Below are 23,997 nucleotides of genomic sequence, written 5' to 3' on the forward strand. Positions count from 1 at the left end.
CTGAAACTGGCATTTGACAATGAGGGGAAGTGCAGCTTTCATCTATCAATCGTGGTACCCCGCATGAATTATCTGAATATACCTCCTTAAATACACCATGTTCATTCATGCATCTGTGCCTGTCCTACATGCTTATCTCCTTGCCTATAACAGCTACCTTACCACTGACAAACTCATATTCCACCTCCAAATGTTAGCTCAGATGTTATCTAAAGGAATCCTTCTCTGATCCTTTTACAATACTCAAGAATTCATCTCTCTCTCTACAAGCTCTCTCTATACTATTTATGGGGCTTCCCAAGTGGCACCAGTGGTAAAGAACTACCTACCAATGCAGGAGACATAAGAGACTCAGGTTCAGTCCCTGGGTTGGGAAGATCCCCTGGAGGAGGGCATGGCAACCCACTCCAGTATTGCTGCCTGAAGAATCCCATGGACAGAGGAGCTTGGTAGGCTACAGTTCCTAGGGTCACAGAGTCATATACCACTGAAGTGACTTAGAGCACACACACACATGCACATACAGCACACCCTTTTTAGGCTACAAATTCCTTAAAGCATAGAAACTCATTTCTATATCAACAGTGCCAGGTACCACATCAGACACAGAGTAAGTACTCAATAAACATGTGTTAGAATGGGGGTAGAGGGAAGATAATGCACAAACCGTGCCAAGTACGGGGTATAACATCAGGCTTCCCCAGGTCCTAATCTAGGCAGTGTATCTCACTTCACACACAGCCATACTGGGGCACTCTTCCACGTTATCTTTTCTAAGTGGTCACTGCATTTCAGCTAATAAGCCTACCAGACCTGACGTAAACTTGCCAAGAATCATGTAAAATGTAAATGCTACAGAAATTAAGCACTAACAATTAAAACAACAATTTCATAACTATGGTTCAGGCTAGCAGGTCTCAAAATAAGCAAAGCAAGAAAAAGTTCTACACCCAGCTGTTACTAAAGTTGAAAGTGAAGCAGGAAGAAAAATACTCAAATTCAATGGACAACAGTTTAAATCACTGTTCATGGAAATGATGAATTTCAGTATTTAGTTTGTTTTGCATGAGTGTGTATATTTGTATTAATCTGAGAAACCACTTACTGTCCAAACATTACAGTGATTTGTTATTAAACATTTTAATAAAACTACAAAAACTAATATGTACCGGTCCTTCCACACAAAATATGACTGGCTGTAATTTATCACAAATAGATCAACAAAAGAGAAAACAACTGTTCATAAGCCTAACCCTATCCACTACGTGTTTATTAGGTTGGTGCAAACGTAATGGTGGTTTTGCACTGATGAACTTTGCCATTTGATATTGGAATACATTCTTAAACAAATGTGGTTATGTTATACATCATTTCAATGTGCATTTTTCTATTTTTTTTAACCAATGATTTATTACTTGCTGTTTATTTTACATTTATTTTAGACTACAGAAATGATGCTAGACAAAAAGCAAATTCAAGTGATTTTATTCAAGTTCAAAATGGGTCATAAAGCAGCAGAGACAACTCGCAACATCAACAATGCAATCGGCCCAGGAATTGCTAACATATAGTGCAGTGGTGGTTCAAGAAGCCTTGCAAAGGAGACAAGAGCCTTGAGATGAGCAGCACAGTGGCTGGCCATTGGAGATGACAATGACTAACTGCAAGCCTAGACAGCATATTAAAAAGCAGAGACATTACTTTGCCAACAAAGGCTGTCTAGTTAAGGCTATGGATTTTCCAGTAGTCATGTATGGATGTGAGTAGATTTTCCAGTAGTCATGTATCGATGTGAGAGTTGGACTGTGAAGAAGGCTGAGCACCCAAGAATTGATGCTTTTGAACTGTGGTGTTGGAGAAGACTCTTGAGAGTCCCTTGGACTGCAAGGAGATCTAACCAGTCCATTCTGAAGGAGATCAGCCCTGGGATTTCTTTGGAAGGAATGATGCTAAAGCTGAAACTCCAGTACTTTGGCCACCTCATGCGAAGAGTTGACTCACTGGAAAAGACTCTGATGCTGGGAGGGATTGGGGGCAGGAGGAGAAGGGGACGACAGAGGATGAGATGGCTGGATGGCATCACTGACTCGATGGACGTGAGTCTGAGTGAACTCCATGAGTTGTGGTGGACAGGGAGGCCTGGCGTGCTGCGATTCATGGAGTAGCAAAGAGTCGGACACGACTGAGCGACTGAACTGATTAGCAATATATGAGTTGAACTGCTCCATGTCTTTGACAACACTTGGTATTTAAGTCTTACCAATTACAACCATCTAGGGGTCGCACAGAGTCGGACAGGACTGAAGCGACTTAGCAGCAGCAGCAGCAGGGGATGTGCAGTTGTACCTTAGGGATTTTTACGTGCATTTCCATCATGAATAATGTTGACAGGCATCTCTGCATGTGCTTACTGGCATCCAGGTATCATCCTTTGCAAAGCAGTCATTCATAACTTTGACCATATGGTTTATTTAGGTTATATAAGACTTTTGATTATTTTTAAGAATTGTTTATACTTTTTAAATAACAAGTCTTTTGTCTGAGGTAGATATACAGTTAACTTTCTGTGTAAGTGTGAGGTTAAGGATCAATATAAATTTTTCTTCCACCAAGACATAAACAGTTCTTGAAAAAGACTATGTCCTTTCCCCAGTGAATTACACTGGCATCTCTACCAAAATCAACTGGATATATATGTAAGTCTACCTCTGAACTCTATTCTGTTCCACTGATCTACACATCTACCCCTGTGCTAATACCCTTTTGTCTTGATTACTATAGCTATATAGAAAGTCTTGAAATCAAGCACTATAGTCCTACAATCTTTTTTTCCCCAAAAAAAATTGTTTTGCCAATTCTAGGTCTTTTGTATTTCCATACGACTAAGAGAATCAGTCTGTCAATTTCTTAAAAAGCAGCCTGCTAGGATTTTTATTGGGGTTGCATTAACTCTATAAACCAATTTGGGGAAGACGGACATCTACGAGTCCTCTATTCCACAAACATGCTATATCTTTCCATTTACTTTGGTCTTGCTTTATTTCTCTCAGCAGTGTTTTACAATTTTCAATAAATCGGCTGAATATATTTTGTTAAAATGTATCCCTAAAGTATTTCACTATTTTGGATGCTATTGTAAATGGAACTGCTTTTCTTTTAAACTTCATTTTCCAACCATTAATTGATAGCATTAAAAAATTAAAACTAAAAAAAAACTGTACTGACTTGTATCTTATGACTTGCGAAACTCACTTATTAGTTCTACCAGCTATTCCACAGACTCTTTAGGATTTTCTACATATGCAATAAAGTCACTTGCAAACATAAGAAATATTCTTTTTCAACCTGGATGTCTTTTTTTTCTTTGCCTTCATTGGCTTGAACCTTTAACAGAACAATGGTAACAGTGAATATAAGCATTTTTGTTTATTTCTCAATCTCAGAGCAAAAGCATTCAGTGTCTCACTATGAAATATGATATAAAATGTAGGTTTTTTTATAGATGTCTTTAAATAAAGGAAATTCCTTTATATACCTAGCTTGCTGAATAAGTATCAAATTTTGTAAAAATTTTCTACACTTGAGATATTATTTTTTTCAGTTTTCTTCTACTCACACGGTGAGTTAAATCAATTGGTTTTTTAATTTCAACCTGCAATGCATTCTTGGGACAAATCCTTCCTGCTCGTGATCTATTTTCCCTTTTATATATCAATGAATTTAATTTGCTAATATTGTGTTAAAGATTACTGGGTCTAAGTTCACAAAGATACTGGTCTATAGATCTGTTACTTCTTTGCCATCATGGTGATGCTGACGAAATGAACTGTTTCTTCATTCATGTTTTTTTTGGTAAGAATTTGTGTAAGACTGGCATTGTTGCTTCTTGTTTCACTGCTTTTTGTTTATTTTCTATTTTATTTATTTACCTTTATTATTTCCTTCCTTCTACTTACTTTGGATTCAACTTGTTCTTATTTGTTAACTTCTTAAGAAAGATGCTTAAAGTAATGGATTTTGGACCCTTCTGATTTTTCAAATAAAAGTATTTAAATTTTTATATTTTCTGCTCTCATCACTCAGTTCAAATATTTTCTAATATTCTTATGATGTCTTTGACCCAGAGATATGTTAGAACTACATTAATTTCTAAATGTTTGGAATTTCCTAAGTATCTTTTTGTTTTTTCTTCCTAATCTAATTCCTCTAGTCAAAAAATATACATCTCAAAGACTTCATCATTTAGAAGGGATTAATGTCAATTTAACAGTTCACACAACATCGCTAATCATCAGGGAAATGCTGATGGGATACCACCTCATACCCAGAATGGCTATCATCAGAAAGACCACAGATAACAAATGTTGAAAGAATGTGAAAAAAAAGAGGACTCCTGTACACTGCTGGTGGGACTGTAAATTGGTGGAGTCACTGTGGAAAACAGTATGGAGGTTCCCCCCAAAAAACTAAAAATAGAACTACCATGTAATCCAGCAATTCCACTCCTGGGTATATGTGTAAAATAAATAAGCTACAAGGATATATTGTACAGCACAGGGAATATAGTCAATATTTTATAATAACTATAAATATGACTAAAAATTGTGAATCACTATTATTTATGTGATACACTTGAAACTTCTATAATACACTACATCAACTACACCACAATTTAAAAATTGTGGATTTGTTGATTTCTCTTTTTAGTTCTGATAATTTTTGTTTGATTTCTTGAAGCTCTGTTTTTGGCCACATACATTTATAATTCTCAGATGTTCCTGATCAATTGATCTTTTCTTCTGGTGTATCCAATATTTTGTTAAAGCCATTCAGTAAATTATTCATTTAGTTATTGTATTTTCATCTCTACAATTTTTCTTTGGTTCTTTTCTAGTTTCCATCTCTATTCAAATTCCCTCTCTCTTCATTAATTAATTATTAGAGTATGTTTTATTTTAATTCTTTCAACATATTTATAATGGCTGTTTTGAAATCTGTGTCTGCTAAATCCACACTTGTTTCACCTGATTCAGGAGCTGAGGCAACTTCAACTCTTATCAAAGTCACACTGACATCAGTCTCTTTAACTTCCTTCACTGACTGCTAGGCAAGCTCCCTATAAAAGTTTTCCTAAGTAATACACCATGTTAAATTCCAACAAAAGTACTATAAGCATACCTCAGCAATATTGCAGGTTCAGTTGCAGACCACTACAATTTAAAACAAATATCACAATAAAGCAAATCATGAATTTTTTAGTTTCACAGTACATATAGAAGTTATGTTTACACTATACTGTAGTCTATTGTGTACAACAGCATTATGTCTAAAAAAAACAATGTACAACCTTAACTTAAAAATATTTTACTGCTAAAAAATACTAACCATCAATACTGAGCCATCAGGTAGTTACAATCTTTTTGCTGGCAGAGGGAGGGTCTTGCCTCTATGCTGATGGCTGCTGACTATTCAACATAGTAGGTGCTAAAGTTGAGGTAGCTGTGTGGCAATAAGACAACCATGAAGTCTGCCACATCAACTGACTCTTCCTTTCATGAACTATTTCTCTGTAGCATGTAATGCTATTTGATAGGATTTTACCCACAGAATCTCTTTTAAAATCAGAATCAATCTTCTCAAATCCTGTTGCTGCTTTCTCTACCAAGTTTATGTAATATGCTAAATTCCTCTGCTGTTGTTTCAACAATCTTCACCTTCACCAGGAGTAGATTCCATCTCAAGGAGCCATTTTCTTTGCTCATCCCTAAGGAGCAATTCCTCAACACTGAAGTTTTGTCAAAAGTTTGCAGTAGTTCAGGCTCCACTTCTGATTCTAGTTCTCTATTTCCACTTCACATCTGCAGTTACCTCTCCACTGAAGTCTAGAACCCCTCCCAGCCATCCATGACAGTTGGAATTAACCTCTTTCAAAATTCTGTTACTGTTGATATTTTGACCTCTTCCAATGAATTTGTGAGTGTTTCTAACACCATACAGAATGCTGGATTCTTTCCAGAGCACTTTCAATTTCCTTTGCCCAGATCCATCAGAGGAATCACTATGGCAGCTAGATCCTTACGAAACACACTTCTTTCTCAACAGTGGGTTTAACATACTGAGTAAATCATGTTGTCAGACGTATTGTGGTGGTCAAAATGATAAATGAGCACTGGCTTCAACTTAAAGTCACCAGCTACATTAGCCCCTAACAAGAGAGTCAGTCTGTCCTTTGAAGCTTTGCAGCCAGGCACTGACTTCTCCTCTTTAGCTACAGAAGTCCTACATGGCATCATCTTCCAGTAGAAGGCTGTTCTGTCAACACTGAAAATCTGTTGTTTAGTGTTGCCATCACAAAGAATTATCTCAGCTAGACTGTCTGGATAACTTGCTGCAGCTTCTACATCAGCATTTGCTGCTTCACCTTGCACTCTCATGTTATGGAGACAGCTTCATTCCTTAAACCTCATGAACAAATCTCTGCTAGCTTCAGACTTTTCTTCTGCAGCCTCCTTATAGCTCTCAGCCTTCATATAATTGAAGAGAGTTAGGGCCTTGCTCTGGATTAGGCTTTGGCTTAGGGGAATGTTGTAGCTAATTTGATCTTATATCCATACACTAAAACTTTTTCCATATCAATATTAACACTATTTTTGCTTTCTTATCATTTATTTGTGTGTTCAGTGGAGGAGGACTTTAATTTCCTTCAGGAACCTTTCCTTTGCACTCACAACTTGGTTAAATGTTTGGCACAAGAGCTTTCAGTCTATTTCAGCTTTTGACATGCTTTTTTCACTAAGCTTAATCATTTTTCTTTCAATGTGAAACTTTTTAAAAATTTTATTTATTTCTGGGCTGTGCTGGCTCAGGATTTTCTCTAGCTGCAGCAAGTGGGGACTACTCTCTAGCTGCTGTACATGGGCTTCTCACTGCAGCGGCTTCTCTTGTAGCTGACCACAGGCTCTAGGGCGCACAGGCTTCAGTGCTTGTAGCACGAGGGCTCAGTAGCTGCAGTTTCCAGGCTCCAGAGCACAGGCTCAAAAGTTGTGGTACAAAGGTCTTAGCTGCTCCATGGCATGTGGGATCTTCCTGGACCAGGGATTGAACCCATGTCTCCTGCACTGGCAGGAGGATTCTTTATCACTGAGCCACCAAGGAAGCCCATTTTTAGTTTTTGATTTAAAGTGACAGACATGCAACTCTTCCTTTCACGTGAACACCTGGGAGCCACTGCAGAGTTATCAGTTGGCCTAATTTAAATATTGGTGTCTCAGGGAATAGGGGTGCTCAAGGAGAAGAAGAGAAATGAAAATTGGAGGAAAGTCCAGTAAGTTTAACAGAATACAAACAACATTTATCAATTAAGTTTGTGGTCTTATGTGAATGTGGTTCCTAGTACCCCAAAACAATCACAAGAGTAACATCAAAGATCACCAATCACAAATCACCATCACAAATAAAGTAATAAAAATAAGTTTGAAATACTGCAACAATTACCAAAATGTGACACAGAGACATGAAGTGAGCATATGCTGCTGGAAAAATGATGCCAAATAAACCTGCTTGATACAGGGTTGACACAAACGTCAATTTCTTTAAAATGCAATATCTGTAAAGCACAATAAAATGAGGTATATTTATACAAAATTTAGAAGGTCATGTGAGAGAAATATCAATACCCTCAGATATGCAGATGACAACACTCTTATGACACAAAGTGAAGAAGAACTAAAGAGCCTCTTGACAAAAGTGAAAGAGGAGAGTGAAAAAGTTGGCTTAAAGCTCAACATTTAGAAAACTAAGATCACAGCATCTGGTCCCATCACTTCATGGCAAATAGATGGGGAAACAGTGGCAGACATTTTTTGGGGTGGGGCCTCCAGAATCACTGCAGATTGTGACCGCAGCCATGAAATAAAAAGACGCTTACTCCTTGGAAGAAATGTTATGACCAACCTAGAAAGCATATTAAAAAGTCAAGACATTACTTTGCCAACAAACGTCCGTCTAGTGAACGCTATGGTTTTTACAGTAGTCATGTATGGATATGAGAGTTAAGACTATAAAGAAAGCTGAGTGCTGAAGAATTGATGCTTTTAAACTGTGGTGCTGGAGAAGACTCTTGGGAGTCCCCTGAACTGCAAGGAGATCCAACCAGTCCTTCCTAAAGGAAATCAGTCCTGAAGGACTGATGCTAAAGCTGATACTCCAATATTTTAGCCACCTGATGTGAAGAGCTGACTCATTTGCAAAGACCCTGATGCTGGGAAAGACTGAAGGCAGGAGGAGAAGGGGACGACAGAGAATGAGATGGTTGGATGGCATCACTGACTCAATGGACATGAGTTTGAGTAAACTCCGGGAGTTGGTGATGGGCAAGGAAGCCTGGCGTGCTGCAGTCCATGGGGTCGCAAAGAGTCGAACACGACTGAACAACTGAACTGAACTGAGTGACTCACATATAATAACTATTACATATACGTTACTAGTTCAGGTTAAATTCAACACTGTCTTGTGTCTTAGATTTATCAAGTTAATTACTGTTCTAAGTCTAAAAGAAAACTTCACGTTCAAATGAACTTATGACTGGCAATAACCCAGATGTTCTTCAAATGGTGATTGAATTGTGGCAAATCCATAAGACTGGCTATATGAAACAAAATGGAACTGCTGATACTCCAAACAACAAAGATCAATCTCGAATGCATTATGCTAAGTAAAAGAAGCTAGACTCAAAAGGCCTCCTACTGAATGAGTCCCACTTATTTGAATTTCTGGAAAAAGCAAAATTATAAGAACAGAAAATAGATCAGTGGTTGGTTGCCAGGGCTTGGGGTGGGGGACAAGGCAGTGCTGACTACCAAGGGGCAATTAAAAAATTAATCTGAGGGCAAAAAATTATTTTTTAAAAAAGTAGATATGGAAAGGAGACCACCACCAACAAAATGTTATATATACTGCTCCTAAGAAGAGAATAGAGAATACTGTTATGTGCAAATAAAACACAGTTCTTAACTAAACTGCTTTGACTAATCGTGTCTTGTCAGCGTTGTATGCCAGTACTTCTTTCTGTTTCTGCAGTGCTATCTCTCTGAATCAGACCCTCACCTCCTATCTATCCCAATCTTTCAAACCCTCTCTGAATGCCCCTCTTAACGCTTACTCTGGGCTTTCTAACCTTGGTTTGTCTAAGGGACTGTCTCACATTCATAACTACTCTTGTCTTAACATGCACCCTTGGTACCAACGCATTTTCTTCATTCCTGACTTCATGTTAGTACTTACATTAGCTCCCTTAATTACTCATTCTATCTCAGCTGTGTTCTGATGGGTCCCTCAGCTAAACCTGATCAAGTCCTCTTCTCAGTCTTCAACTGGTGTTCTTACCTATCATGAGTTAAAGCTACTACGAAAGTTGCTAATTTCTTCTCTCCTTGAGGTGCTTTAAAAGTGGCAACCTCTAAAGCCTCCCTTGGGAACCCTGGGGTTTTTTTTTTTTCACCCCAATAAACGTAACGTCCTTATTTTTGTCCAAGAAAACTTTTGCCTATCTTTAAATTCCACTTCGTGTTTGGTTTTAGTCAAAGACACAGATAAGAGGTCAACTTCTTCCTCACAAAAATCATGCATCTATTTTAAGGCTAGTATTAAAATTACACTATCTTCCTTCTTCAAGGTACATATCTATAATTCTCGCAACACTGTTTATCACTCAATGCTGTATCTTATGTTTTCTCAAACCTTTCCAGTTTTTCTACAACGCTTTACAAATGAAATGACCCAAACAGAATTCCAATAAATAAGAGACAATTTACAAATAAATACAATACAGTACTAACATGGACCAAAAAAAGAATACACTTTGAACAAAAGCAATCTGTCAACTATGTTATGGTCTCCTATACTACGACAGAGGATAGGAGTAGAAAATAATCACTATCTCAGAGCTTTTAAAAATTAACCCTCTAGTAGTAAGTTTGCTGTTTCTTTACAAATCAGGAGATCCCCAATCTCCACAGCCGTTGAGCATTTTACAACCTCCCCAATCCAGGTAAGAAAAACCAACCAAAAAACAAAGAACTCTTCTTACAATGAATTCATTGCAGTTATCTCTCCCACGCCAGGCAGGTGGCCTTCATGGGGTCTTAATTATCATCTAATTTCTCCAGAGCCCACTCCTGCTATTAATTATACAATTGCTGAAACTACCTTTTATAATCTTTTATCTCCTTTAAAGTCAAAGTATCATTTTCCTGACTTAGAGAAGAATAAACAAGGTTGAGAAAAGATTAAGCTGGAAAGCAAAAAAAGAGAACTCTATTTTTTTAAAACAAAATTTAGCTGATAGAATTTGTCTTTTCATAATATGAGCAAAAATACTTATTTCTAAAATAAAGAGGCATGTGTGAACTGCAGAATGAGAAGACTTTTGGCAAAAATTAGATTAAAAAACAGACAAAAATACAAAGCTAATGGTAAGCGAGGAGATAAAAGACAGGAATAAAAAAAAAAAAAAGGAGACAGACAGATTACAGGATGCAGAAACAGGGCTGTCATCAGGGGAAAGGAAACAAATCTGTCCCAAAAAAGGCAGCAGAGTTATGAGTGCAAAATACAATTTCATTTTGATTTTCTTTTTAAAGAGAGCAATAAAGTAGCTGTTTGCATTTAGTTTCAGGGAACTAAGAAAAATGGATTTCAGACCATTAGGGTATATTGGGAGAGTATCAAATATTAAGGGCTTTTATGACAAAAATTACTAGAAAATAAGGATTGAGTCAGTAATAAGTAGTCATATAAAAGCACCTGTAATTCAACAAGAACTTCTCAAGTTTAAGTTGGTCACTACACCTCTCTGGTGGATACACTGAACAGAGTTATATACCACAGAATTATGGGAAAAAAAGCTGTATGAGCTACTTCTAACTCAACCTCTTTGGACCCATCTGGATCATGGCAGAAGCCTGCAAATCCTAAGGGGTTAAAATACACCCATTACCCAAGACCAAAAACTACTCCCACCCCACCTTGGCTCAATGGTTTTCTCCCACTGTGGTGAGGGTGGTTTTGGAAAAGCTCCTCAAATGCCAGGAAACACTGTAATACAAAAAGAAAAAAAAAACAATTCATAAGTACCAAAACTTAACTAACATTTTGGCTTCCCTTTCAAGGAAGACTGACTGGTAGAATGGAAAAGGCACCAGTAGTAGGAACCAAGAAACCAATTGTAGTCTCCTTGTTGGGCATTCATTCTAAGATGTTTGCTGTACTCCAGGGATTTGGTGGGGTGGGCACCAAACACTGCTAAGGGTTACTGAACTAAGTGAATATGTGCCAGAAGCTGCTGACGGCCATCTCTGCCACAAATCTGGCTAAAAATGAAGCCATGAGAGAAGCTAGTAGAACTAACAGATATAAAGAGACATCCCCAGTGATACAACTGAAGAATCTGGCTCCCATTTCAGTCCCTCCTGCAGATATATTCTCCCTTAAGTTAGTCTGTAATAGGTTCCTGTGACTTGCAAGTAAGTCTAGCCAATACACCTGGGTTCTAATTCCACACTGAACTTGAGTGAGTCATTCCTCATTTATGGACCTTAGTTCCTCATCTATAAAATGGGCTAAATTTAACGTTTTCCAAACTGTTTTAAGCAACAGAACTTATTTAAAAAAAAAATCTTATTTTGATATTAAAAACCAAAATGATTTTATTCATATAAATCTACTTTATGAGATTTACATTTACTTCTGACCGAAATCAATTAAGAACTGGTATTTAAATCTCACCTTGAGACTGAAAATAAAAATGACTATTAGTATAAATACACTATCAAATGTATGATATTTATCATATCAAATGTATATTTTACTACAATGACTAAAATCAATAAGAACAATGATGTATTTGTGTGTGTTAGTTGCTCAATCGTGTCCTACTCTTTGCAACCCCATGGACTGTAGCTTGCCAGGTTCCTCTGTCCATGGGATTCTCCAGGCAAAAAACTGGAGTGAGTTGCCATTTCCTTCTCCAAATGATGTATTTGATAAAAACAAAATTTTAAAAAGACTACTGCTAAAAGTTAAAAGCTTTTATTAACCTGCTGCTGCTAAGTCGCTTCAGTCGTGTCCGACTCTGTGCAACCCCACAGACGGCAGCCCATCAGGCTCCCCCGTCCCTGGGACTCTCCAGGCAAGAACACTGGAGTGGGTTGCCATTTCCTTCTCCAATGCATGAAAGTGAAAAGTGAAAGGGAAGTTGCTCAGTCGTGTCTGACTCTTATCGACCCCAAAGACTACAGCCTACCAGGCTCCTCCATCCATGGGATTTTCCAGGCAAGAGTACTGGAGTCGGGTGCCATTGCCTTCTACTTTATTAACCTACCAGGATTCAATTTCTGTACTGTTTTGGCTGCATAATAGTAAGACAATCCTGATTCAAAAAGAACAGTTGCAAAGAATAATGTAGTATTACTTAATCACCTGCCATACCCCCATGATATTATTTAATTAAAAGTGGAGAAAAGCTTTTAAGTTCTGCACAAAAGAAAAGCTGACAGCACAAGATTTACTAAACAAATCTCCAACTGGTTAAAATTTAGTACATGATATAGTTAAGCTTCATGGGTGTTGGTTTTTTATTTTTTAATGATTTAAATATCATTTAAAAATTAAATCTGATTGCAATTACTAGCTTCATAGAACTCTAATAACACAGATAATCTTGAAACTCTATTAAGAAGACTTTTAGTCAGATTCATATACCCTCATTACTCATCAGAAATTGTAATAAAGCAAATATAAATTACAATTCCTCTTCTTTTATAATAAGCCTGCTTTAAAGCTAAGAAAAATTTTACCAATTCTTATTCACAACCTTAGAGAGTTATGAACACAAATAGTAAATTGTGTCAAACAAGACTATTACAATAATTTATTCAATCTTATTGAGAATCAACTTGATGGGGCAGATCATAGAAGATGCCATAAAACATTATTTAAGAGTGCCTGCTTTACAGTTGAGATGAATAACTCTCCATGTCCTAACCTCAAGAAGTCAACAGTCTAACAGAGGATACAATACGGTTAACAACACAGGTTTGAACCGAACGGGTCCACTTATACACACATTTTTCAATATTAAATACAATATTACATAATCGCAGTTGGTTGAATCTGGGAGATGTGGAACTGTGGATTCACAGAAATCATGTATACCAAGGGCTAACTACAAATTATACTTGGCAGAGGGTCAATGCCTCTAACCCATGCATTGTTCAGGGGTCAGCTTTATATTCATTCATTCAACAGGAGTGTCTCCTCAGTGCCACCAGTCACTGTGCAAGCAACTGGGGCTAAAAAACTGAACTATATACAAACTATCCCCATCCTCTTCACATTTAGACTTTAACCTAAAGGCAGTAAATAAACCAATGAAGATTTTTAAACATAGACCATATGGCCATTTTTGAAAGATGGCTGGCTACTATATACTGGAGATAGTAAGCCCTAGGATAGAGAACGGAGAAGGCAATGGCACCCGACTCCAGTACTCTTGCCTGGAAAATCCCATGGACGGAGGAGCCTGGTAGGCTGCAGTCCATGGGGTAGCTGAGAGTCGGACACGACTGAGCGACTTCACTTTCACTTTCATGTATTGGAGAAGGAAATGGCAACCCACTCCAGTGTTCTTGCCTGGAGAATCCCAGGGACGGGGGAGCCTGGTGGGCTGCTGTCTATGGGGTCACACAGAGTCGGACACGACTGAAGTGACTTAGCATAGCATAGCATAGGATAGAGAAATCAGTTAGAAGCTACTATAGTGATGACAAAGTAACAGGAACTCAAAAGATGGAACAACAAACTCAATTGAAGTACGTGAAAACAAAAAAACTTCACAGGGTAATGTTGCAGCTCAATCTTAAAAGACAAGGAGTATGAAGACAAGTAGAGGGAGTTTGTGCAATAGGAGAAAACTATATGAAAGGTATGTATGGAAAACTTCAAGTAGTTCCTCACAATGGATATTGAGTAAGGTAAAATCATAGCTAGAAAGGAAGATAAGGAAAAGATAGTAAAGGATGTAAGAAACACCTCCAGGACACTGGAGAGTGCTTTTAAACAGGGTGATATCATGATCAGGCTTACATTTTAGAAAAATTCTTTCAGTGACAGTAGCCTGAAGAAGGTGACGAAGAGTCTAACCAACAGAAAAAGAATGTGCGGTTTCCAAAAGATAGACTATCTCAAAAGTCCTAATCTATCAATTTATCATGACAACGAAAAATGGTGCAAGCAAGTACTCTGAGCTTCAGAAACCAAACAACTAGTACCAAGTTCAGGCCACAATTCAGTTGATACAGTTTGAAACTCAAAAAAAGAAAGTTTCTGCAGATAAAATATTAAAAATGCAACAATGGCAGAAGATAAATGGAATGAAGAGGAAAAAACGAGAACCAAGAAAACAAGGATAAAACAGAGAAAAATTTTACTTCAGGGTAAGAATTACTTCCACTAGTCAATTACATATAGATTCACTCCTTTCCCCCTTGACCCAGATTCACTTCTTATATGCAACAATAAATTGTGGTTCTAACAAGAAATTCAAAAGTCATGTTTAATTTAATACATAACACTTAAAAAAATAACCAAACAAAAACTAGATTAGAAACAGCAACCTGGAACAGAAGACCAACTCTTCAGTAGCTAGCTAGCTTCTTACTGCTTGAAAAGAAATCTCTTCCTGTCTGCTGTTTCCTTGAAGCATACAAACTAAAATAGGGTAAGGCGAGGTGAAGTAGAACAGGGAGTATAGGGTAACGGAGGACTTGCTATTTCACAAAGGTATCTTATCAATGAACTAGACAAGGTCCTGAAGCTTTAATCCCAATTCTTTTTCTTTATATAATAGGTATAACTCAGATTCAAACATGCCAACAGATACAATGAGGAATCCAATTATTTTAAGAAAATGAATCCTACCTTTCCAGGGTCATCCTTGGATCGAGGCACTTTAAGGAAACATTTGTTCAGTGACAGATTATGTCGGATGGAATTCTGAAATTAAAAAAGAAAAGCTATAGGGTCATTGGAATCCAAAAACCAAAACCCCCTTTAAAAACAGAATCAGCAACCTAAATATCTCTATATGCTGACATATCATTACAAATGGAATAAGCTTTTTAAATGAGCTTCAAATTTAAATCTGATTTTCAAATTATGAATGCTGCAAAGGGAAATAGTTATTGGAAAAGATAGTTCCAGTGAATCTTACAAAACTCCAAACAAGGAGTAAATGTCCCTTTTTAAATGTTTAGTAAGATCTTTTAATGATGCAAGAAGATGTCTATGATCAATGTTAAACACCAAATAAAAAATTATATGCATATTGTGATTTTAATTGTGGTATATATTTATTAGCTAATTTATTTATTCTTAGAAACAAGGCAGAATGCAAAATGCTAGGAGTTATTCTACACGGAATTATAAGTGAAGATTATTTTCTTCCTTTCACTTTTCTATCATGTTCAAATGATCCACAAGGCACATATATTACCACTTTTTAATGAGTTTAAAAAGTTTATGTGCTCCATTACAAGAGCAGCACATAAAAACCAACTAGGTTCTCACTACGATATGTAAGAAAGAAAACCACATGGGAAGACATGGGCTACAGAAGTCAGCAAGAACATGCAGGTTCCTCAATGACAGCAGGAAAGGAAAACCAACTTGGACAGAAGGAAAACACAGAGACCTGAAGAAGCTGTGAAACAGGTAATCTTTCATGAATAAACAGGACTATGCCTCAATTATTAAAGAAAATACCTACAGGCCATTTCTTCTTAATGAAATGCTCCAAAATTTCCAGGAGACAGTGAAGAACAGGGAAGCCTGGCATACTGCAGTCCTTGAGTTTGCAAAGAGTCGGACATGACTGACAGACTGAACAGTAACAGCAACAACAATGGGACAAGTGTCAGAAACTGCCCTGGGGCCAGGACTCTACTCCAATATACCACACTGAGCTGGAGGTTGACTATAGCTTGGAAAGGGGCACAAAACTCCCACTCAAATTTAACTGGATAAACAAGGATAACTGATCTGGCTGAGGGGGCAAAAAAACACTGAAAAAGGACACCCCTCCCCCACAGGTCCAAGGGCCTGAGTAAGACTAAGTCTGGATCAAGACCGAAAAAAAAAGAACACAAAACCACTAGACCCTAGCACAAGCCTGGCAGGAATGAGAAGTAATAATCTACTGACAGAGGAGGGGCAGAAGCATGGAGCCCCCCATCTGCAGCAAGGTGGGCAGAGACAACTAAAACCTAAAGAGAAAGCAGGAACACTGAGAAAACTCTACAATACCCAAGCCTGTCTCCAAGCACAAGGTAACAGGAGTCTACTGTGGAAGAACGTAAAGTCTGTGGCATACTAAAGGTAAAGGTACCAACAACGAAACTCAAATCCAGCTCAACTTCTGGTAAGAGTAATTCAACCCAGACACAAATGGCCTGTGAAAAAAGATGACTGTCCATTTACAGTTATAAATACTATTTACCTCTATCTCAACCATTCTTCTACACATGTAGCTAAAACTGTCAAAAGTTGCAAGAGACATGGAAAAGAAGGGGGAAAAAAAAATCCACTATCAAAAGATAAAGTAATCAGAAAAACCCCACTGAGAAATGACACAGATGTCAGAAATATCAGACAAGCACTTTTAGAAAACTATATGTTCAAGCAACAAGCAGAAAAAGTGCACAACTGCATCAAAAGATGGGGAATTTCAACAGAGATGCGTAAACTATAAGAAAGGGTCAAATGTAACATGATTATGTTTCAAAAAACCATGGTCAAAGATAAAAAATTCCCTAGATGATTCATCAGTAGATGGGACAGAACTAGGGAAAGGCTCAGATATCTTGAGGCTAGATCAGTAGAAATTATCCAGACTAACACATATGCATGCGGGCATGTACACATGCACAAATACAAAAAAAGTCATCCAAGAGTTGTTTAACAATACATGTAATTAGGGTCTCAGAAGAAGAAATGAAATGGAATGGGGCAGAGAAAAAAATTGAAGAAGTAACAGTCAAGAGTCCTCCAAAAATAATGCAGGACACATCACAGATGCAAGAATCTCAGAGAACATCAAGCAGAAGGAATTAAAAATCCACACACCTATATTCATTATAGCCCAAATGCTGAAATTCAAAATGAAGTGAACATTTTGAAGGAAGCAAGAGAAAAAAAAAAGATTATGTACCGAGAAATAAACATCAGAATTATAGCAGATGTCTCAAAAAACTGTGCAAGTTAGAAGACAAAAAAGCGACATCTTTAAAATAATAAAAGAAAAAGTCAATTCTATATGCAGTGAAAATATCTCTCTAAAATGAAGGCAAAATAAAGACTCTGCAAGACACAAAAGCTGAAAAAATTCACTTTTTGTACCACCAGTTGGCTGGCAATGTCAGATGGAAGTTCTTCAGGCAGAAGTATGATACCAAATGGAAACCTGAAACTACAAGAAGAAATGAAGAGTTCCAGAACCTGTGAAAATGAAGGCAAATTTTCAAAAATCACTTTTTCTTATTTGTAATGCCTTTAAAAGATGACTGTCTAAAGCAAATATAACAGCTTATTATGAGGTTTATAACATGTAAAAGGAAAACATGGTAACAACATAAAGGCTGGCTCAGGGGAATCAGAAGTACAGCAGATCCTTGAACAATATGGGTTTGAATTATACCGGTCCACTAAACATACTTTTTTCCAATAAATACATACTATAGTGGGCTTTCCTGATGGCTCAGAAGTAAAGAATCCGCCTGCAATGCAGGAGACATGGGTTTGATCCCTGGGTCAGAAAGATCCCCTGAAGAAGAAAATGGCAATCCACTTGAGTATTCTTGCCTGAGAAATACATGGACAGAGGAGCCTGGCGAGCCACAATTATGGAGTTGCAACAGTTAGACATGTCTTGGTGACTAAACCACCACCACAATACGCTACAGTACTGTACAATCCAAGGTTGGTTGAATGTGCAGACGTGGAACCACAGATATGGAGAACCAACTGTAAAATTATACATTCGATTGTGGAGGAGTCAGCCTGCACTGCCTGGGCTATTCAAGGATCAACTGTATAAGGTTTATAAAGTTCTCACTCCATATAGAAAATAGTATAATGAAGGTAGAGTGTGATAAGTTAAATATATGGGTGGTAAGTTCTAGAATAATTACTTCCCAAAACAAAATTTAGGAAGAGATATAACTAATAAAATATTAGTGAAGATAAAATGAAATCACAAAAAGTACTCAGTCCAAATCCAAAAGAAGACAAAGGAAAGAAAGAACTAATCTGAAAAACTACCCATCTAAAAACTTCAAGATGGAAAAAAAAAATCAAGATGAAATCAAAATGGTCATGTTTTCTAAATGGCTTTGTAAGAACACATCTCTACTTGGGTCTTCCGCCTCTATAAAAAGCTTAAAAGCTGGAAATCTTCCAGATTCTACCACTGTTCTTTTTTCATTTCTACATTTGCTGTGTAGGCAATCTCATCCACAGCCATGGCTTCAATAACATCTGTTACAGACCTTTCTCCTAAATTAACATAAATTTTCAACAATCTACTAGACATCGCCAGAAACTCCAACCCAACATGTTTAAAACTAAACTCAATCTTTATTTCCAATGTGGTCTTCCTTTAGTTTCCTCTTCTCTGCTTATTCATATAACTGCTCCAATCAGACACCTGTCAAGCCTCCTTAACTCCTCCCTCCTCCTTACCATCTAAAACAAATCCATCACCAAATTTTTTAAGTCTGCCTTCAATTTACCTTCTTTATTCCATCTCTTCTGTTACCATCTCAGTCTAGGACACCAGTCGCACCAAAAACTAGTACAATAGCTTCGTTCCTCTCTTTCATTTCAGTTCAGTTCAGTCACTCAGTCGTGTCCGACTCTTTGCGACCCCATGAATCACAGCATGCCAGGCCTCCCTGTCAATCACCAACTCCCGGAGTTCACTCAGACTCACGTCCATTGAGTCAGTGATGCCACCCAGCCATCTCATCCTCTGTCGTCCCCTTCTCCTCCTGCCCCCAAACCCTCCCAGCATCAGAGTCTTTTCTAATGAGTCAACTCTTCACATGAGGTGGCCAAAGTACTGGAGTTTCAGCTTTAGCATCATTCCCTCCAAAGAAATCCCAGGGCTGATCTCCTTCAGAATGGACTGGTTGGATCTCCTTGCAGTCCTCTCTTTACCCCTCTCCAGTATTCTCCACCCAGCAGGCAGTTACCTCCTCACAAGGCAAATCTGACTTTACCGCTTCAATTAAAATCTTTCAGTAAATTCTCATTGCACTTAGGGTAAAATCTAAAATCCTAAAGCCTCCAGAAGCGTCTTCATGACCTCACCCTAACCTGCTATCTGTAAGTCTATACTGTCTGTACTCTACCCTCATCCTCTCCAATGTTCTCTCTCACCTGTAGGCTTTCCGTCTCCTGCAAAAGTTACGGCCTCCAGCCTTCCTTCACTCCCTTCACCTGAGTCTACTCAATCTCCAATTCATTCTTAGTTTAAATGTTAGTTCCTTAAGGAAATCTTTTCTGACTTTCATAGATGATTAGGTCAGGCAAAATGTACATTTCACATTACGCAATGATTGTTTAATGCTCTTCCTCCTAAGTAAGGATCTTTTCTACCAATTCAGAAAATGGAATATAATGCTTTTCATATGGTAATCATGAATCTTCTGGAAAAATACCAAGAGCATATTCAGAAAATAAAAACACCCAGAGAGCTATGAGAGCCATGACATGTATTTACAGTACACAACAGAGAAAAGAGATTACTTCAGACCTCACAACTTGGAGACACACTACATCTAACAACCCTAAGGAAAAAAGCTCAAAGAGTAGAGGCAGACATAATCAGGATGGCCAAGTTAAAGGTGGAGAAAAATGGCCCAGGTTAAATAACTGATGGATTTTTTTTTTCCAGTAGTCATGTATGGATGTGAGAGTTAGACCACAGAAACCTGAGCACTTAAGAACTGATGCTTTTGAACTGGAGTGCTGGAGAAGACTCTTTAGAGTTCTTTGGACAGCAAGCAGATCAAACCAGTCAACCCTAAAGAAAATCAAACCAGAATATTCACTGGAAGGACTGATGCTGAAACTGAAGCTCCGATACTTTGGCCACCTGATGTGAAGAGCCGACTCATTGGAAAAGACCCTGATGCTCAGAAAGACTGAAGGGAGAAGGAGAAGGGGATGACAGAAGATGAGATGGTTGGATGGCATCATCCTCCAGGAGTTGGTAACGGACAGGGAAGCCTGGCATGCTGCAGTCCATGAAGCTGCAAAGAGTCGGACACAACTGAGCGACTGAACTGAACTAAAATAACTGTTAAAGGCAAACTGCTTGGCCTTGGAAACCACATCTTCAAAGGCAGCTTCTCAAAAGTACAGCCTACTTACCCTAGAATCAGTTGAGATGAATATTAATGCAGATTACTAGGCTCTAAGATGACTAATTTAAAATCTCTGGACTTGTGACCCAGAAATCTGAATTTTAAAAGCACTCTTACTGATTTTTATTTTCAACTTGAGTTTAATCTGGCATCTCTAATTCCATCAATCACCATGTTCCCACATATATTTCTCTTCTCCCACAGTGAGAGCTGGGACTCCCAAAATACGAATATCTGTAGTCATTTGTTCTATCCCACGACGCACACTGATTACTGAGGAAGGCTTTCTTATCTCTCCTTGCTATTCTTTGGAATTCTGCATTCAGATGCTTATATCTTTCCTTTTCTCCTTTGCCTTTATCTTCTCTTCTTTTCTCAACTATTTTTAAGACATCCTCAGACAACCATTTTGCCTTTTTGCACTTCTTTTTCATGGGGATGGTCTTGATCACTGCCTCCTGTACAATGTCTTTAACCTCTGTCCATAGTTCTTCAGACACTCTGTCCATCAGATCTAATCCCTTGAATCTGTTTGTCACTTCCACTGTATAATCGTAAGAGATTTAATTTAGGTTCTAAGTGAATGGGCTAGTGGTTTTCTCTACTTTCTTCATTTAAGTCTGAATTTTCCAATAAGGAGTTCATGATCTGAGCCACAGTCAGCTCCCAATCTTGTTTCTGTTGACTGTATATAGCTTCTCCATCTTCAGCTGCAAAGATTATAATCAATCTGATTTCGGTATTGACCATCTGGTGATGTTCATGTGTAGAGTCTTCTCTTGTGTTGTTGCAAGAGGGTGTCTGTTATGACCAGTGCGTTCTCTTGGCAAAACTCTATTAGCCTTTGCCCTGCTTCACTTTGTGCTCCAAGGGCAAACTTGCCTGTTACTCCAGGTGTTTCTTGACTTCCTACTTTTGCATTCCAGTCCCCTATAATGAAAAGGACATCTTTTGGGGGTGTTAGTTCTAGAAGGTCCTCTAGGTCTTCAGAACCGTTCAACTTCAGGTTCTTCAGCATTAGTGGTTGGGCATAGACTTGGATTACCATGATACTGAATGGTTTGCCTTGGAAACGAACAGAGATCATTCTGTCATTTTTGAGATTGCACCCAAGTACTGCATTTCAGACTCTTTTGTTGACTATGAGGGCTACTCCATTTCTTCTAAGGGATTCTTGCCCACAATAGTAGATACAATGGTCACCTGAATTAAATTTGCCCATTCCTGTCCATTTTAGTTCGCTGATTCCTAAAACGTCGATGTTCACATCTTGCCATTTCCTGTTTGATCACTTCCAATTGACTGGTTCCAAGTTGGAAAAGGAGTATGTATATTGTCATCCTGTCACAAACGAGAAAGGTGTCTATTGTCACCCTACTTATCTGACTTATATGCAGGGTACTGTATGAGAAATGCCAGGCTGGATGAAGCACAAGCTGGAATCAAGATTGCCGGGAGAAATATCAATAACCTCAGTTAGGCAGATGACACCCCCTTAAGGCAGAAAGCAAAGAGGAATTAAAGAGTCTCTTGATAAAAGTGAAAGAGGAGAGTGAAAAAGCTGGCTTAAAAGTCAACATGCAAAAAACTAAGATCATGGAATCCGGTTCCATCATTTTATGGCAAATAGATGGGGAAACAATAGAAACAGTGCCAGACTTTATTTTCTTGGGCTCCCAAATCACTGCAGATGGTGACTGCAGCTATGAAATTAAAAGACGCTTACTCCTTGGAAGAAAAGCTATGACCAACCTAGACAGCATATTAAAAAGCAGAGACATTACTTTGCTGACAAATGGGTCCATCTAGTCAGAGTTATGGTTTTTCCAGTAGTCATGTATGGATATGAAAGTTGGACTGTAAAGAAAGCTGGGCACTGAAGAATTGATGCTTTTGAACTGTGGATTAAAAGGAGAATTGGAGGAGACTCTTGAGAGTCCCTTGAACTGCAAGGAGATCAAACCACTCAATCCTAAAGGACACTGACCCTGAATATTCATTGGAAGGACTGATACTGAAGCAGAAGTTCCAGTATTTTGGCGATCTGATGCAAAGAGCTGACTCATCAGAAAAGACCCTGATGCTGGAAAACACTGAGGGCAGGAGGAGAAGGAAGTGAGAAAGGATGAGATGGTTGGACAGCATCATCAACTCAACAGATGAGTCTGAGCAAACTTTAGGAGATAGGGAAGGACAGGGAAGCCTGGCGTGCTGCAGTCCATGGGATTGCAGAGTTGAACACAAGTGAGCAACTAAACAACAACAACAAAAACCAGAACACAATAATCAAGGTCAAGGATCAAGAAGAGATGACCACAAAAGTCTAGGAACAATGGATTTTAAGAAAATAAGCAAACATCTCAGTCTAGAGAGAATCCAGAAGACTGACTGAACAACAACTGTGTGTATGTGCTGTGTGCTTAGTCACTCAGTCGTGTCTGACTCTTTGCAATCCCATGGACTGTAGCCTGCCAGGCTCCTCTGTCCATGGGGATCTTTAGGCAAAAATACTAGAATGCATTGCCAAGCTCTCCTTCAGGGGATCTTCCCAACCCAGAGATCGAACCCAGGTCTCCCAAACTGCAAGCAGATTCTTTATGGTCTGAGCCACCAGGGAAACCCAAGAATACTGGAGTCAGTAACCTATCTTTTCACCAGGGTATCTTCCCGACCCAGATATAGAACCACAGTCTGCTGCATTGCAGGCAGATTATTTACTAGCTGAGTTACAACTATTACTACTTTTATTCAGTTTTAAGATTTTTTTTAAACCTTTTTTTATTTCCTTACATATAGTTTTTGAATGTGTGAAACACTTAAGATGTTTTAAAACTCAAAACTATATAAAAAGGTACACTCACAATCTCATTCCGTTCTCTCTCTCTTCTACCTCAGTTCTATACACACCTATAGATAACTATATTTACTGTATTTCTAGTTTATTACTCCTAAATTTCTTTTTACAATAAGCAAATACATAATATACTCTTATTTCTTTTTCCTTCACTCAGAAAAGTAGAATATACCCCACATACCAATACCACTCTTTCATATTTTTCTTTTACTACCTTAAATTCCAGTAACAGGTTAGCTTTCTTCAGTAAGGTGGATAGCACGAAAATCTAAATTCCTTTTCTTCTAGTTCAGATTATAAAATCATTCAATTATAGAAACTTATATAGTTTTTTGAACTGTCATGGATTATTCAAAGGATTGTTTTTAATATGTAATCTCCCTTCAATGCCTTGGCACAAAATGAAAGGGAGTTCACCTAAATTGGGGGCTTCCCTTGTGGCTCAGCTGGTAAAGAATCCGCCTGCAATGCGGGAGACCTGGGTTTGATCCCTGGGTTGGGAAGATCCCCTGGAGAAGGGAAAGGCTACCCACTCCAGTATTCTGGCCTGGACAATTCCAGGGACTGTACAGCCCATGGGGTCGCAGAGTCGGACACAACTAAGTGACTTTCACTTCACCTAAATATTAAAATTCTATTTGAATCTTTTAAGCAAGCACAGCA

General features: G+C 38.1%; 1 protein-coding gene across 6 annotated transcripts in view; it reads right to left on the reverse strand.

Moving 5' to 3' along the window:
- The window catches only part of FOXJ3 (forkhead box J3), a 125,843-nt gene that overhangs the window by 51,819 nt on the left and 50,027 nt on the right, over positions 1 to 23,997 (reverse strand). For all 6 annotated transcript variants that reach the window (XM_070368262.1, XM_070368264.1, XM_070368267.1 and 3 more), the window contains one exon: positions 14,977 to 15,051. In XM_070368262.1, the coding sequence (XP_070224363.1) occupies positions 14,977 to 15,051 (75 nt within the window). The remainder of the gene's footprint in view (positions 1 to 14,976; positions 15,052 to 23,997) is intronic.

This window comes from Bos mutus, chromosome 3 (assembly GCF_027580195.1).
Source record: "Bos mutus isolate GX-2022 chromosome 3, NWIPB_WYAK_1.1, whole genome shotgun sequence".
Lineage (NCBI taxonomy): Eukaryota > Metazoa > Chordata > Mammalia > Artiodactyla > Bovidae > Bos > Bos mutus.